The sequence below is a fragment of the Quercus robur genome, chromosome 4 (assembly GCF_932294415.1).
Source record: "Quercus robur chromosome 4, dhQueRobu3.1, whole genome shotgun sequence".
In the NCBI taxonomy this organism is placed as follows: domain Eukaryota; kingdom Viridiplantae; phylum Streptophyta; class Magnoliopsida; order Fagales; family Fagaceae; genus Quercus; species Quercus robur.
The window spans coordinates 78,490,895-78,504,833 of NC_065537.1; the positions used below are offsets into that span (position 1 = coordinate 78,490,895).

General features: G+C 32.0%; 2 protein-coding genes across 2 annotated transcripts in view; one reads left to right on the plus strand and one right to left on the minus strand.

Annotated features, from left to right (window-relative positions):
• Positions 1-1,590, plus strand: part of LOC126723859 (putative disease resistance protein RGA4) — a 29,084-nt gene extending 27,494 nt beyond the window's left edge. Inside the window, exon 11 of the mRNA XM_050427817.1 lies at positions 1,035-1,590. The gene's annotated coding sequence lies outside the window, so the exon portion shown is untranslated. The remainder of the gene's footprint in view (positions 1-1,034) is intronic.
• Positions 1,591-4,673: 3,083 nt separating this feature from the next.
• On the minus strand, positions 4,674-8,139 carry LOC126723864 (polyamine oxidase 1-like). The gene is made up of 3 exons (XM_050427821.1): positions 7,901-8,139; positions 6,021-6,275; positions 4,674-5,600 (listed from the first exon to the last, which is right to left on the minus strand). The coding sequence occupies exons 1-3, from the start codon at positions 8,069-8,071 to the stop codon at positions 5,511-5,513; spliced, it is 516 nt and encodes a 171-aa protein (XP_050283778.1). The 5' UTR covers positions 8,072-8,139; the 3' UTR covers positions 4,674-5,510.
• Positions 8,140-13,939: the final 5,800 nt, after the last annotated feature.

Below are 13,939 nucleotides of genomic sequence, written 5' to 3' on the forward strand. Positions count from 1 at the left end.
CAATTAAAACCCAATAAAAATTAATGTTAATTGGGTTTAATTGGGTTAATACCCATTTAATCCAATTAATAATTGGGTGGATTTGGGTCTAATTTAAGTGTGTAGGTTTGGGTGGGCAAGTGGGTTTGGGTGGGCAAATGGGTTTGGGTTGATTTTGCCACCCGTACTTATTAGCAATGATAGATTCAAAGTTAAACATAGACCTAACTAATGAGTCCAGGATGACAATGAATCATACAAGGGAAAAATTGACCTTCATCATTTATGCTCTAGATATCCATCTAGGCTAGATATTCAGGTTTTCCAAGGCAAAGGTTAAATTTTATTTTCAAATTGTGTTTTACCACCCTTTTACTTCTATACAGCATTAGCAACAAAGCAGTATTAGTTTTTTTATTTTTTTAAATTGCTCAAATGATTTTGGAAAAAAAAAAAACAGATTAATCAAGTCATAATTATAATGTTGTCACTCTTTTCTTTCAGAAAGTCATAATTGTTGGAAAAATTGGAAATGGGTAATGCATAGTGACTGCAATATTGCAAAGATCGTTTGATCCTAAATCAGGTCACCTGATGGAATTGAAAATTGAAAGGTTAAATTGAAGTGGATGAGTTGATAGATTGGTCTTGTTAGTCAAGAATTAGTTTTGTTCAATGACTCATCCATGCCAACACTGCATATGAGAAAGAAGGAAATGCAAATGAGGTGGAAAGCAAAGCTGCATCAAAGTTACAAATGCACAAAGGTTTGTTAGTGGCCTACGACAGGTTAGTACAGCAAAATATTCTCCTAAACTCATCATTCAATAGTTCTTAATGATCCAAGCTACTAAGTCAATTGAGCTACTTCAGAGTAAAACAACATTTAATAGCTTTCAATGGATAAAGAAAAATGGAAGCATTATTACTTCAATCTTTTTCCTCTCTACAATTGATAAATGTAGGATTATAAATTTTTGTTTTGGAGTTTAGAATTTGCTTACAGACTCATTGGACCATATAGCTTCATTTAGTTTCATCCAAATAAAATGCAGGACTATCATATCATGGTAATACTATGAGCATTCCAATTATCCAGCAGGCAAAAGAAACAGGTAGCCATTAGATGTCCAAGATACCAAATACACAAGCTGAATCTGAACGTATAATTGAAGAGGCACTGAATTGAGTGATGGTTAACTAGGCTACAACTATTGTGGCCTATCCATTATCTGCATGGTGATCAAAATAGAATTATCATAGAGAAAGGAGATCTTGAGACTTTGATTGTGAATTTGCCACCTTGACAATACAAGAAGGCCGTGTGTTTTTCTGCTGTTGAGTTGCAAATCATAGTAAGGTAGACATTAATTAGAAACAACCCCTTCAAGTACTTTTAGATGATTGATCCTATGCAACATGCAACTTGACTCATGGTTGCATTTCAGGTCCGGTCATTTTTCAAACATTTAGGTCACATGTCAATCAGATATGAAGTTAATAGCTATCATCTAATGGTGCGATCGGATTCTCAGACACATCTGTTAATAGCTTAATGGAAATTCATCTACTATCAGTTTTCCTGCACTTCAATTCTGCAAGAGAGGGAAACTCTATACTTTGTTATTAATCTAAAAGCTAGCGAAAAGCATTATTAGGACTATAATATAATATTACGACTTGATCCTTTCTTACAGTCATCTACAAAAAATTTCCTATACCAAATTTTTGTTATATTTCAGGAGGTAAACTTGCAATCCTGATTTTTTTTTTTTTTTCTTTGAATATGTTTTCCATTATGGAGCATGTTAAATTGTAAGCTAGACCATTAGCATTCATAAGTTGATTATTTCTTCTTTAGTTTATATTATTCATATTTATTTTTATCGTGATTGTTTTATTAAATCATGAGGAAAATTAAAATCTGTATAATTTTAAATTCATCAATTGAATCTTTGACTTCAATCAGCTTGATTTTAACTTCTACTTATCAAAATCAACTATAGTTTCTTTTTCTTTTTGGAAATTGTTATTGGGTTCCAAATCATTCATGAAGTGGCAACCAGAAATACCAATGACAATCCAATCCTTGTTATAGGCAAAAATCATAAGAAGAGGAGTTCAGTGACATTAATTTCAACCACGTTTGAATGCGTCTATATGCATACTTTTTTCTTTTTTTTTTTTGATAATCTGCAATGATATTGAAACTCAAGAAAGAGAACAAACGGGGGATTCTTTTTTACAAACAGACTCAATGACCTCAGGAAGATTACCCTTATTAAAACACAAAAAAGGACTAGAAAGTAAAGCAAACTTGGCAGTAGCATGAGCTGCTGCTGCATTACAACTTCTCCTGACCCAAACGAAATTGCAACAAGAAAAGGAGTGTGCGCATCTATATGCACACTTTGACATTAAGGATGAAGGAACAACAAGATTTTATAATTAGTCTCTTCTTTTTCACTTATTCAAGAGGACAAATGAGAGCCATTTTTGTTTTACGCGTTAGAGTTTTCTTTAAAATACCAAAGTCACCTTGACACTTTATATATATATATACACACACTATTTTTAAGGAATTCATTTTTAGTAAAGAATTTTGAGGAATTCACATAGAAACATTGTTCAAAATCAAACATATTCTATACAGTTATTGTCCATATGTTTATAATGTACAGAAATTGTGTCTTTCAAGTTTCAACCTCTTATATAAACATCTTTCTTCTTCATATTTTTCTATTTTAGTGACCAAAACCTCATCTTTAAATGGACACTATCTAATTTATTATATAACGCCAAAAAATGGAACAAACAAGCAATATTGACTAACTAATATGCAAATTAAAAACAAAAAATAAATAGAGGAAATGGATAGCTCAAGGCTTCTTATTTCTTTCCATGAACGTATGAAATTACATTACTAGGAAGCAATATTGTAAAAGGAATTTTGTTGAACTCTAAAGTCATACTCCATTTATTTATTTATTTTTGAGATAAATAATTTTTATTATTAAATTAATGCTATCTAAATAAATACTCAAAATAGTGACAATTGATTCAAGTAAAATTAAGATATAATATATAATATTATATTTGGTTCTAATACATAACTCTTTACTTAAAACAACAAAAATTAAGACATAATTTCTAATATTATATTTGGTACATAACTCATTTGGATTCTTTTTTTTTTTTGGGGGTGTGGGGAGAGAGGGGAACCCTCTCTTTTAAAACTTTTACAACCTAAAAACACATTGATTTATACTTTTTTTTGTATAGATAAATTGGTAGTTGGTGAAGGAATTTGGATCCTAACGGTCTCTATTAAAAACACCAATAAATAACAATTAAGTTACAAAACTCTTAACGATTTAAACTTTTTTAAATACAAGTATTTTGATATGAATTTTAAAATGTATGACATCCTAACCTCTATAAAATATAAGTTTTTTTTTTTTTCCCCTTGTCACAAGTAAATATTTGGGTTTATGGTATCAACCTTGAGGCCCATTAAATTACTTTTGGGCCCTCAATCTCACGACTACTTATGGGCCCTTATTCTCAAATTGCCCAAGAAAAAAAAAAATGTATATGGAGGCCATTCATAAGGAATAAATGTACTACAAGAGATCCTCTTTATGGCCATAAAAAATGGATGTATTCCTTTTTTTTACTTTCTCTTTTTAAAAATACTTATTGTCACATTCTTAATGTTAATTAAAGACAGTTAACTTAATTGATAAAGTTTTTTTAATCATAAAATAATTCATTATCTAAAACTAAAATATTTAACTTAGGAAAGTGAGACAACGTAGCTTTGCCCTACTTAAAGCCAGCCCTAACATTGGGCCTATTTTCCCTTTAAGGAAATCAAAAACTAAGCAAGTTAGGTATGGAATTTTTCAAGCTTGGAATTGCACGATCACAGCCCAAAATTTCATTACTTTTCCGCATTATTATATGGAACATTTGTCAAGCTTCTTCCAACCCCCCCCCCCCCCCCCCCCCCCTCTCTCCAAATTCAAGGAAGATGAACCTCATTCCTCGATCTCTTGTACAAATGTCAAAAAAAATATTAACTTAACTTGATGGTATTTTCATTTCACCTTTCACATCCTTAATACTTATTCTTATTTATTTGTTTTCTGACTTGGTTCTTATAAAGGACAATAAGTCCATTCCCCTTTATATAATAGGCTTACCTGTTTTTTGGTAGAAATAATGTACTTACCAGAAGTTTGATACTTAGTCCTTTATTTATTGGTGTGTTGAAAATGTGGTGTTCAATTTTTAAGGTAACTACAGTGCTACTTATCAATTACAAGGACAAAGTTTACCTTCAAATTGAGTTGGAGGAATCTCCTCCTCATAAATTAGTATGTCATAAGACCATCCATATGTATTAAATCACATGATTCATTAAAATATTTAAAAAATTCATATAACTATTGAGTAAATCATATGACTTCAAGCAAATACCAAAAGAAAAAATCAAACGACTAAATATAAACATGGAGAGTCTGTTAAGTTGCCATGTGATGGGTTAGAAGAACATTTCTCCAGTTTGGAAGTAAACTTTACCCAAATTCATACATAGTCTTTCACACTGAAGCCAAAATTATAAAGAAAAAAAGAACTCACCACCACCATACCTAAAAACAACAATGGTAAATTTATGCTAAGGACAAATATATATTGCATTGAATTTTAAATTACCTTTTTTTGAATCTGAGTCTACAATGATAAAAGTATTAATACACTTATGGCCTCATTTACTAGCTTAAAATTAGATTGCCATTGGGTTTGATGGGACGAATTAGAAATCTCTGCATAATCAATTATTCAAATAGAATTAGAAATAAGAGTGGGTCAAGTGAGACTTGGTACATGTAAAATTAGAATTGTAAGGCCTTTCCTATTCTTAATCTCAGTCCTTCCAATAAACAATCTTTTATACGTATGCCCAAACCAAAATCCCTTCAAGAATCCAAAACTCGGCTCTATTATGATCATGAATGTAGCAGCTACACATATGGTCCAAGCAACCTTTTGCATTTCTTCCGTAACCTGCCTTTTGTATCTCAATTCATCCTAGCATATGGATGGACTCAAGGGCTTGAACTGAATGCAGAACCAAATCCATTAGGCAAGCAGTCTCATTGGTCATATTTTTATCGTCATCATCATCATCGACAAAGTGCCATTTTTGTATAGGTCCATATAGTCACAATATAGCTTCTGGAATATTGAGTTTCCCACTAAGATATAATTGAGTGGGAATATCACATTTGTGCAGACTTGAGACTGCATCTGCTTGCGTCAAAGTTAACGACCCAGTCAATGCTAACAAGGGCTCTAACAAATGATTTTGATTCTCAGTTTTTCTTTCTTTCCTTATTTCATCCAACAGAGCTTTACTAGTGTCGATACCCGGTTAGTTGATCAAGAGAATAACATAGCCCGAATAAGATGTTAGAAGTCATCCTGATAATTGGAACCTACAATTCAAAAATACAAGATACAATAATCTACTTACCTGCTAAGTATCCTCCATGGACATAACCACTAAATTGTTCACTTGTGTGTTCACCGGTGAAGAAGATGCGTCCCACTGGGGACTTAACAAAAAGCATAAAACAATTTCAATACAAAATCATAATGAAAATTTTTTAATTAAGTTCAAACTTTTTAACATGATTTTCAGACTTTAAACAAGAATTGCATAATTCCTCCCACTCTGTTTTGCTTTCTATTCTTCAAGTTGCAAATAAAATACATAACAGATATGCACTATTTTGGGTAGCAGAAGCAAATTCTAGAGTCCCCTTACAATAGTGTGTCTTTCCTGTCTGCTAAGGTTTCTTATCCATAGCTTCTTATCTTGGAAAGAATATATATATACGTTGAAGAAGCTAAGGTTTCTAGCTGGTGGTCATTTATAATTTATAAATTCAACTCATATTTAGTACCCAACATAGGCAAATTGGAAATTTATCACCTATTAAAAAAATTTATGGAATGTAAGTAAGAAACTATACCTTAATATTGTGAACAAGTTGATTATTAAAGATGATTGGATAGTTGCTGTAGCTGCCACGTTGGAACCTGTTTTTATACCAGTGGGGCACTAGTATATCTGTGGCATTAGGTATGTTGGGTTCAAACATGTTCTTAAGAACCCCCATAGCTTCTTTCAATGTTTCTTCATCTGACTGGGCTTCTACACGTTTTGATTCCCCATTCGTCAACGTTACAACCAGGATATTTGAACCAGGGAATGCATTCTCCATGTGCTGATGACATAGCAACAGATCAGCAACAAAGTTGGATAATTCAATGATTAATTAAGAATGAATAGTTGATCTAATCCCATAACAATATTATATGATATTGTGTTTAAAAAACTTTAACACACTTTATTTGTTATATTAAAAATAATTAGGATCTACTTATACTGCATAAAAAAAAAAAAAAAAAATGAATTTGATGGACATGTGAGATCCTGAAGTGCCTGCACAAGAGGCCACATATAGTCCTCTAAATAATTCAATCTTCTCTTAATTAAACAGAGAATTTTGTTTAAAAATGCATGAGTCTAGAAAATTTAATTATACTTTTTTTAAAAAAAATTTCAAAGTTCTCTCAAAACGATGGAAAGAAAAGAGTCAAATTAAGATTTTCCAATTGGTTCCCATCGGGCAATTAATATTGCCAGCTCCAAGAGAGTGACAGAAACATCATAGATGAAAAAATCATTCAAAAATAATTAATATTTCTTATCAAATCATAAATGGAGGCACTTGCAACAAGACTATGAAAAACGCGCACAATACTTTGAATGGTCAACATTCTAATTAAGAAAGAAGTCAAAATTATCTTTAAAAATGATGCAAACTAGGGGGACTAACTCAACCTAAACCTATATTCCATATCAAACAATAACAAGATGTCTTCTTTGATTATTGTTACAGATTTTGCATTTTGAAATAATATACTCAAGAAAGCTACAATGATAGCTAGCTGCAATCATATGACACACTTGAATGAGATGATTCCATCCATCTGAGAATGAGTTTTCCATAGGCTTATAGTGATAGTAATCATAACAGATCACAAGAATTATGTGAAGCCTGTGATGCAATAACAAAGCCTGATTGTTATCAATGCACTAATCATGTGGCAATAGGTTAATGATTTGGTAATGATGCAATTTAATATATTAAAATTAAAGAAAACAGCAAGTGCTGGAAGTTAAAAATGCTAGATCAAAACACATGTACCCCTCATCTACATTACTTTATATCCTATATATCATAATGACAAATTTAATAAGATACACCTAAATCCCAATTGCAAGATATGAATCCAATTATTAATTTTGTTGATGTTGAAATAGTTTAGGGTGCATATCAAAGATATGATGCATTTGTCTTCACATCTGACCAAAAGCAGCAGCCAACTATGATCCTATGCTAACAAATGATATGTGTGTCGGTGACAATCAAAAGTAGTAATTGAAGATATCATGTTGAGGTTCTTCTTTAATTCTTTTTTCTTTTGTCAATTGCACTCAAAATCAAGGGTAGTAATTAAAGATATCATCTTAAGGTTCTTCCTTAATTCTTTTTTCTTTTGTGAATTGCACTCAAAGTCACAGCAAACCACTTCCACTCCCCTCCTCTCTGCCTTTAACTATAGCTACAATACATAATTGACCACCATTGTGAATTTGCATAAACTCCCAGAACAAGCTTAACTCACATACAAAGAACACTAGCAGTACATAATGACTCAAAATCCATTTAACTGATGCAGCAAAAGCCGGCATTGGACAAAAGACATTTCAATGTTAGCTGGAAACAATAAAAAAAAAAAAAAAAAAAAGAACATATATATATATATATATATATAAACAAACCTGCCAGAACATGTAGTATCCCCCCCTCTCGTGAGCATACATGAAGAACTCTTTTCCGGGTCCACATGACAAGAACTTATGTGGAAATTTTAAGAAGATCTTTGTGTACACCATCACTTCACATGTCTGTATGGCCTCCATTTTCCACCTCTGTTTCATTATTTTATTCATTATGTTAATATTTAATCCAACAATTATAATATTAATTGGAACTTCCCAGCAACAAAGCTTAGGCCAAGGGACCATAATTTATATACTGAGAGTCCCAACAAATTTGATATATATTTATATAATAATAATAATATAATAAATAAATAAATAAATAAAAATAGAGTCCCAATGGATTTGTTTAAGCACATATATGTAAATAGCAGATCATGTGCATCAGTTAGCCACTTAAACACCCAAAGCAATGAATTTGTAAGCACCCTAACTCTGGCAGTAAAATTTTCACAGCATATGGAAGAACTTACACAATATTGAATTTTTGTTAGCTCTTTTAGCATTGAAAGTCTAACATGTTTATTTCTCAGCCTTGTTTCATTTTAGAGTGAAGCACCAATCGCTTACTTGCAGCCTTGTTTCATTTTTTCCAGCAAGAATACACAATAAACCCAACTAGTGTCTAATTCTTTACCAAACTATAATCTATATAGCATGCAATTAGACACTTCTATCATTGGGGCTCCGTCAAGTACTCAAGTATCAATGTTCCTACAATTCTATAAGAGGAAAATTTTAAATTAAAAGTAGTTTTTAATCCAAAAGCTAGCGAAAGGTATTTTTAGGATTAAAATATAATACTACTATCTGATCCGATCATCTTACTAGACTTATCTACAAAAATTTCCTATACCAGATTTGTGTGTTTTTTTTTTTTTTTTTTTTTGAGAAAGACCGGAAAATTTTATTAAGATAAAATAGTTAAATCGGCCTAAAATATAGAGTAAACATGTTGGTAGAACATCTTTCATTCACACAGTACAATCTAATACATAATTGACAAATCTAGCTAGAGCAATTTTACTACCATCTCTCTTAGTGTGAGAGTACAGTAATTTAGTAAAAGAAAAACCATAAGAAGCTAGCTCCCTGTTCTCATTAGCCATACTTGTGTTTTATCTAGGGAGGTAAACTTGCAATCCTGATTTTCTTTAATGCAAATTGTGTTTGGTTGGGGTGAAAACAGGGAAGATGGAAAATAGAGAGAGGAAAATAGGGTGAAAAATGTCATTTTCCACTGTTTGGTTGAAGAAAGAAAATAGGAGAGAAAGTTTTCCCTCCAGGCCCACTTTTTTTATCCTCCCAATTTGGGAGGAAAATGGAGAGGGAAAAGTGCTGAGAAATGCATTTTACACAAAATGCACTTTATTCACGACCTGATGACTCTTGTCTCTTCTCAGTAATGTTGCTTTGGCTTTTTTTTTTTTTTTTTTTTGGGAACGTTGCCTCTTTTTTTTTTCTTCTGATTTGCTAGGCTGCCTTTTTTCTTCTTCTCGGTAGAAACGTTGCCTTTCTTTTTTCCTTTTTTTTAAGGCCTGGGCGTGCCTTTCTTTCTTCTTCTGGTGGTAAAGTTGCCTTTTTTTTTTTTTTTTTCCTTTTGATTTTCTATGGGCTGGGAGTGAGTTTTTTTTTTTATTATTAATTTTTTTTAACTAGACGTGATTTTTTTTTGGGACACGATTTTTATTTTTTTAATAAATTTGAGAGATTGTTCTTTTTTTTGTGTGGTTATTTGTCACTTTTTTGTTTTAATTGGACATCATTCTTTAACAAGGGTATATGAGTAAAGTTATTCAAACCCATTTTTTCCATATCTCCACTTTTTTCACTCTCAACCAAACAAATAGGAGAGAAAATAAAATATTTTCTATTCTCTCACTTTTCTATTCTCCCACCATTTTCTATCCTCTCACTTTTCTACTCTTCCAACCAAACGAACTCTTAGGGCCTGTTTGGGTAACCTTTTTTCATCATTCAATTTCCGTCACTCAATTTCCATCACTCATCACTCATCACTCATAACTCATAACTCATCACTCATCACTCATCACTCATTTTTTCACACTCATTTGGCAACATCACTTTTATTTTCATCACTCAATTTTTTCACACTATTCATGGGTCCCACACCTGTCAGCCAGTACAGTAGTTTTTTTTATTTTTTTTTATTTTTTTATTTTTTATTTTTATTAATACCCAACTCACCGAAGCTTAAAAAAAAAAAAAAAAAAAAAAAAAAACCGAACAGCCAACCCAGGAAAAGAAAAAGAAAAAGAAAAAAAAAAAAAGAACAACGCCAACCCAGAAAAGAAAAAAAAAAAGGAAAAGAAAAAGAAAAAAAAAAAAAAGAACAACGCCAACCCAGAAAAAAAAAAAAAAAAAAAAAAAAAAAAAAAAAAAAAAAAAAAAAAAAAACAGCCAACACCAACCCAGAAAAAAAAAAAAAAAAAAAAAAAAAAAAAAAAAAAAAAAAAAAAAAAGTCAAAAGGTGGTCAAAAGTTGCGGCTGTGGGTCCCTCATGTGTGTTTATTTACGGAAATGCCATTGAGTTATGAGTTATGGAAACTGAAAACAGCCTTTTGTTGTTTTCAGTTTCCATAACTCATAACTCAAAAATCAGAGAATTGAGTGATGGAAACAGAGTTATGGAAACAGAGTTATCGTTTGGCCAAACAACCTTTTTACTATGGGTCCCACCATTTTTGAGTTATGAATTATGGAAACAGAGAATTGAGTTATCAAAAAACTCAATCCAAACAGCCCCTTAGATTTCGTTTTATTTTTTTCCTGTATTTTATTAAGATAATCCAATTATTAGTACGTGTTATTGTTTAATTAAATTGTGTCGACAGTTGGGAATAATAGCTGTAAAATTTTAATTCGTATTAGAGACCCAGACAATGCTAATAATGGGCTTTAAGTTCAAAGACCCTAGGACAAATGGCCATATGGAGTGGTTTTGGTATTGTCATTGGTTTTAGTTGAGTAATTGAATGCAAGTATAGACCATTTCTAAAGTGATGAGTAGTATGAAATCATAGACCATTTTTAAAGTGAGCCCAAAAATTTAGATATATAATTAATGAGATGGGTTCAAGTTACACCTGGTGTAACTTTAAAGAGTTACACATGGTGTAACTCTTTTAAACTATTGGATTTAAGTAGATCTAACAGTTAAAAAAAATCTTCATTATTACAAATATTTTTATTAGAATCTCATTAATTATCTTCATTTATTATATTCTAAACCTATTTCTAAACCCAACAAAATTTGACCTCTGACTCTCTCTCTCTCTCTCTCTCTCTCTCTCTCTCTCTCTCTCTACGTTTCTCTCACTCTCTACATTCTAACCTACGTTTCTCTCTCTCTATCTCCTCCTCCATTGCTCCTCCACCATTGGATGCCTGAGCTTGAGCGCCAAGAAGAGGTTGCTTTGGCTGTCAAGGTCTTGAATTTTTGCTTCCGTTGTACTTTCTATTTCACATTCTCATTTGGGTTGCTTTTAGATTTTCAATTTTTGGGTTTATGATTGGTCACTCTCTCACTCACAATTGAAATAGTCATTGCTGGTCTTCTGGATGGGGAATTTACTTCGTATGATATGCAAACAAGTAATTTTTTGTGACCAAGTATATTAAGAAGAGCAGCAAATGGGGATGTCCTGGAAGTGTTTGATAAAATTCTTTAAAGAAAATATCTGCTCTTGGGAACTTCTAATATGCTTTGATTTGATGATTGTTGAGAATTATTTTACTTCCCTGTAAAATGGAGGCTTCATAGAAAAAGGCAATCTAAACTATGTCCACTGAAAGAGGTCCTTTTAGTGGTCATTTCTATTATTGTCAGGGGCGTAGCCAGGAATACATGCTTGGGGGGGCCGGGTTGTAACAGAGATATACCAAATATAATTTTTAAGTCTATTGGATACAAAATTATCAACTTTTATATATTATTATATACTTGAACATGTTGGGAATTCAACCGAAATTTCAAACCTGTGAGAAACAAAAAAATAGAGAAAACAAAACGCCAAAAGTAAAACAATCACACGCGACCTAATCTTTCACCTTTTTCCAATTATTAAAACCTGTTGAAATGAATACATCTGATCCGAGACGACCTATTGGTTTCTTACTAAAAAGGTAGCAAGGTAGACAATATAATGCATCCGTTGTAGGTGAGTATTCCAACCAATCCTTATGTGAAACAAACCATGAAGGTTGAAATCAACGACGATGAGTATCATCATTGTATGGACAGACTATATCTTCAGGTTGGTATGGACCTTTTATGAGATAAGCTCGTCGAATTTCATCTTGTTTGTTGATAGGAAATTCACATATTTGTTTACGTGTTCCTGGATCATGATCTATCTCTTCAGATTGAAGTTTTGGACATTTGGAGGTGTGTTCATCAGGCATCGAAGTATTAACATTTGTTTCTACAGCCACAGGTATCCTAATTTCTGAATTGCTAACATCTTTTTTCTTAAAGAATGCATCAATTGTTTTTCGTTTGCTCATAATTCTTTTAGCTTTAAGAATATGACTCAATTAACCTGAAAAGAATTCTATAAAATAAAATTTTAATTAGAAATTTTTGCTTAGTTATATGAATATTATTCATACTCAAGGAAAAAACAAAATTTTCACTATAATTTAAACAGTCAACCCATTTTTAATACAACTTTAATTAATAATAACCCCTTAAATAATTTAATTAATTTATCTTTTATAATGTATTGGTTAATTTAATTATATAACTTTAATTATTGTTGTTTAGCATAACAATAAACTATATTGCTTTAATTTATTTGTCATTAATTATAATGCTTTAATCCTAATTGGTAATTACGCAATATAGTTTTAATTTATTTGTCATTAATTTTAGCATAACATATCCTTTGTTACAATTCCTAAAATATAGCAATAAATAATTAAACAATTCTTAAAAAATTGCAATAAATAATAGCTAATAATTTAATTATTAAATTTTGAATAAATATTAATTATTATTTAATAATGTTGGTTTACACTAAAAACCAACACATTGACCATTGACCAACAATGAGGAATAACCGGATAAGATAAAGACAAACAGGAAAAAAAAAAAAAAAATCAACCAATGAATGATTGAGATGTATTCAGCCAAAAAAATAAAAAGAATGAGTGAGAATGTGAGATGATATTAAAGTTAAAAGAATAAAAGGGCTCAGGCAGAACAGGATTCATAAACAGTCTAAACCATTCGGAGAGAGAGAGAGAGAGAGAGAGTCAGAGAGAAAAACCTTGAGGGAGGGCCGGGCTGCCGGAGCCGGAGCGGAGGAAGCAACTAGTCAACGGCAGATCTCCGACGGCGATGAGTGATGACCGATCTACCGTCTGGCGTCGACGATCTACAAAGATTTCGTTCCATTTTTCATTTTAGTGACAGTGAGATAAAGAGAGAGAGAAAAAGAGAGAAATACCTTGACGGAGGGCCGGAGGGAGCACCGGAGCAGAGGCCGATCTCCGATCTGCGATGAGGGGCGAGCGACGACGAGCGAGCTGCGGCGTCGCGGAGACGTGACCGTGGGTTTGCTGGGGTTTGGTTTTTATTTGTGTATTTGGGAATTTTTTTTTTTTTTTAGATAAAAACCTCTGTCTCTCTGTGTTCGTTGTGTTTCTCTCTGTGTTTGGTTTGCTGTTGAGTGTTGAGTTTGGTTTGCTGTTGAGCTTGATTTGCTCTGTATAGGCAGTATCGGGCATTGTGGTATCTGCCACCGATTTGATTTCTCTGCCAGCGACATGATGGTTGGATTTTCTGATTCTCTGTAATATATATATATATATATATATATATATATATATATATATATATATATTTTTTTTTTTTTTTTTTTTTTCGGTTGAGAATGCGTGGGCTTGCCGTGAGCGAGCTACTGGGCTCACCGTGGGCTGAGCTTGCCGTGGGCTTCTCTGTGAATTTTTTTTTTTTTTTTTCAGATTTTAGTTCAATTTTTTTTGGGCTTTTTTTTTTTTTTTTTTTTTTGCTTG

What these genes read in the sequence shown, in the direction of transcription:
- LOC126723864 (XM_050427821.1), bottom strand. Translation starts at nt 8,071, where the DNA reads ATGAATAAAATAATGAAACAGAGGTGGAAAATGGAGGCCATACAGACA. An exon ending in GATACTACATGTTCTGGCAG is followed by an intron (nt 6,276 to 7,900) that starts GTTTGTTTATAT and finishes CTATGTCATCAG; the next exon opens with CACATGGAGAATGCATTCCC. An exon ending in AACTTGTTCACAATATTAAG is followed by an intron (nt 5,601 to 6,020) that starts GTATAGTTTCTT and finishes CTTTTTGTTAAG; the next exon opens with TCCCCAGTGGGACGCATCTT.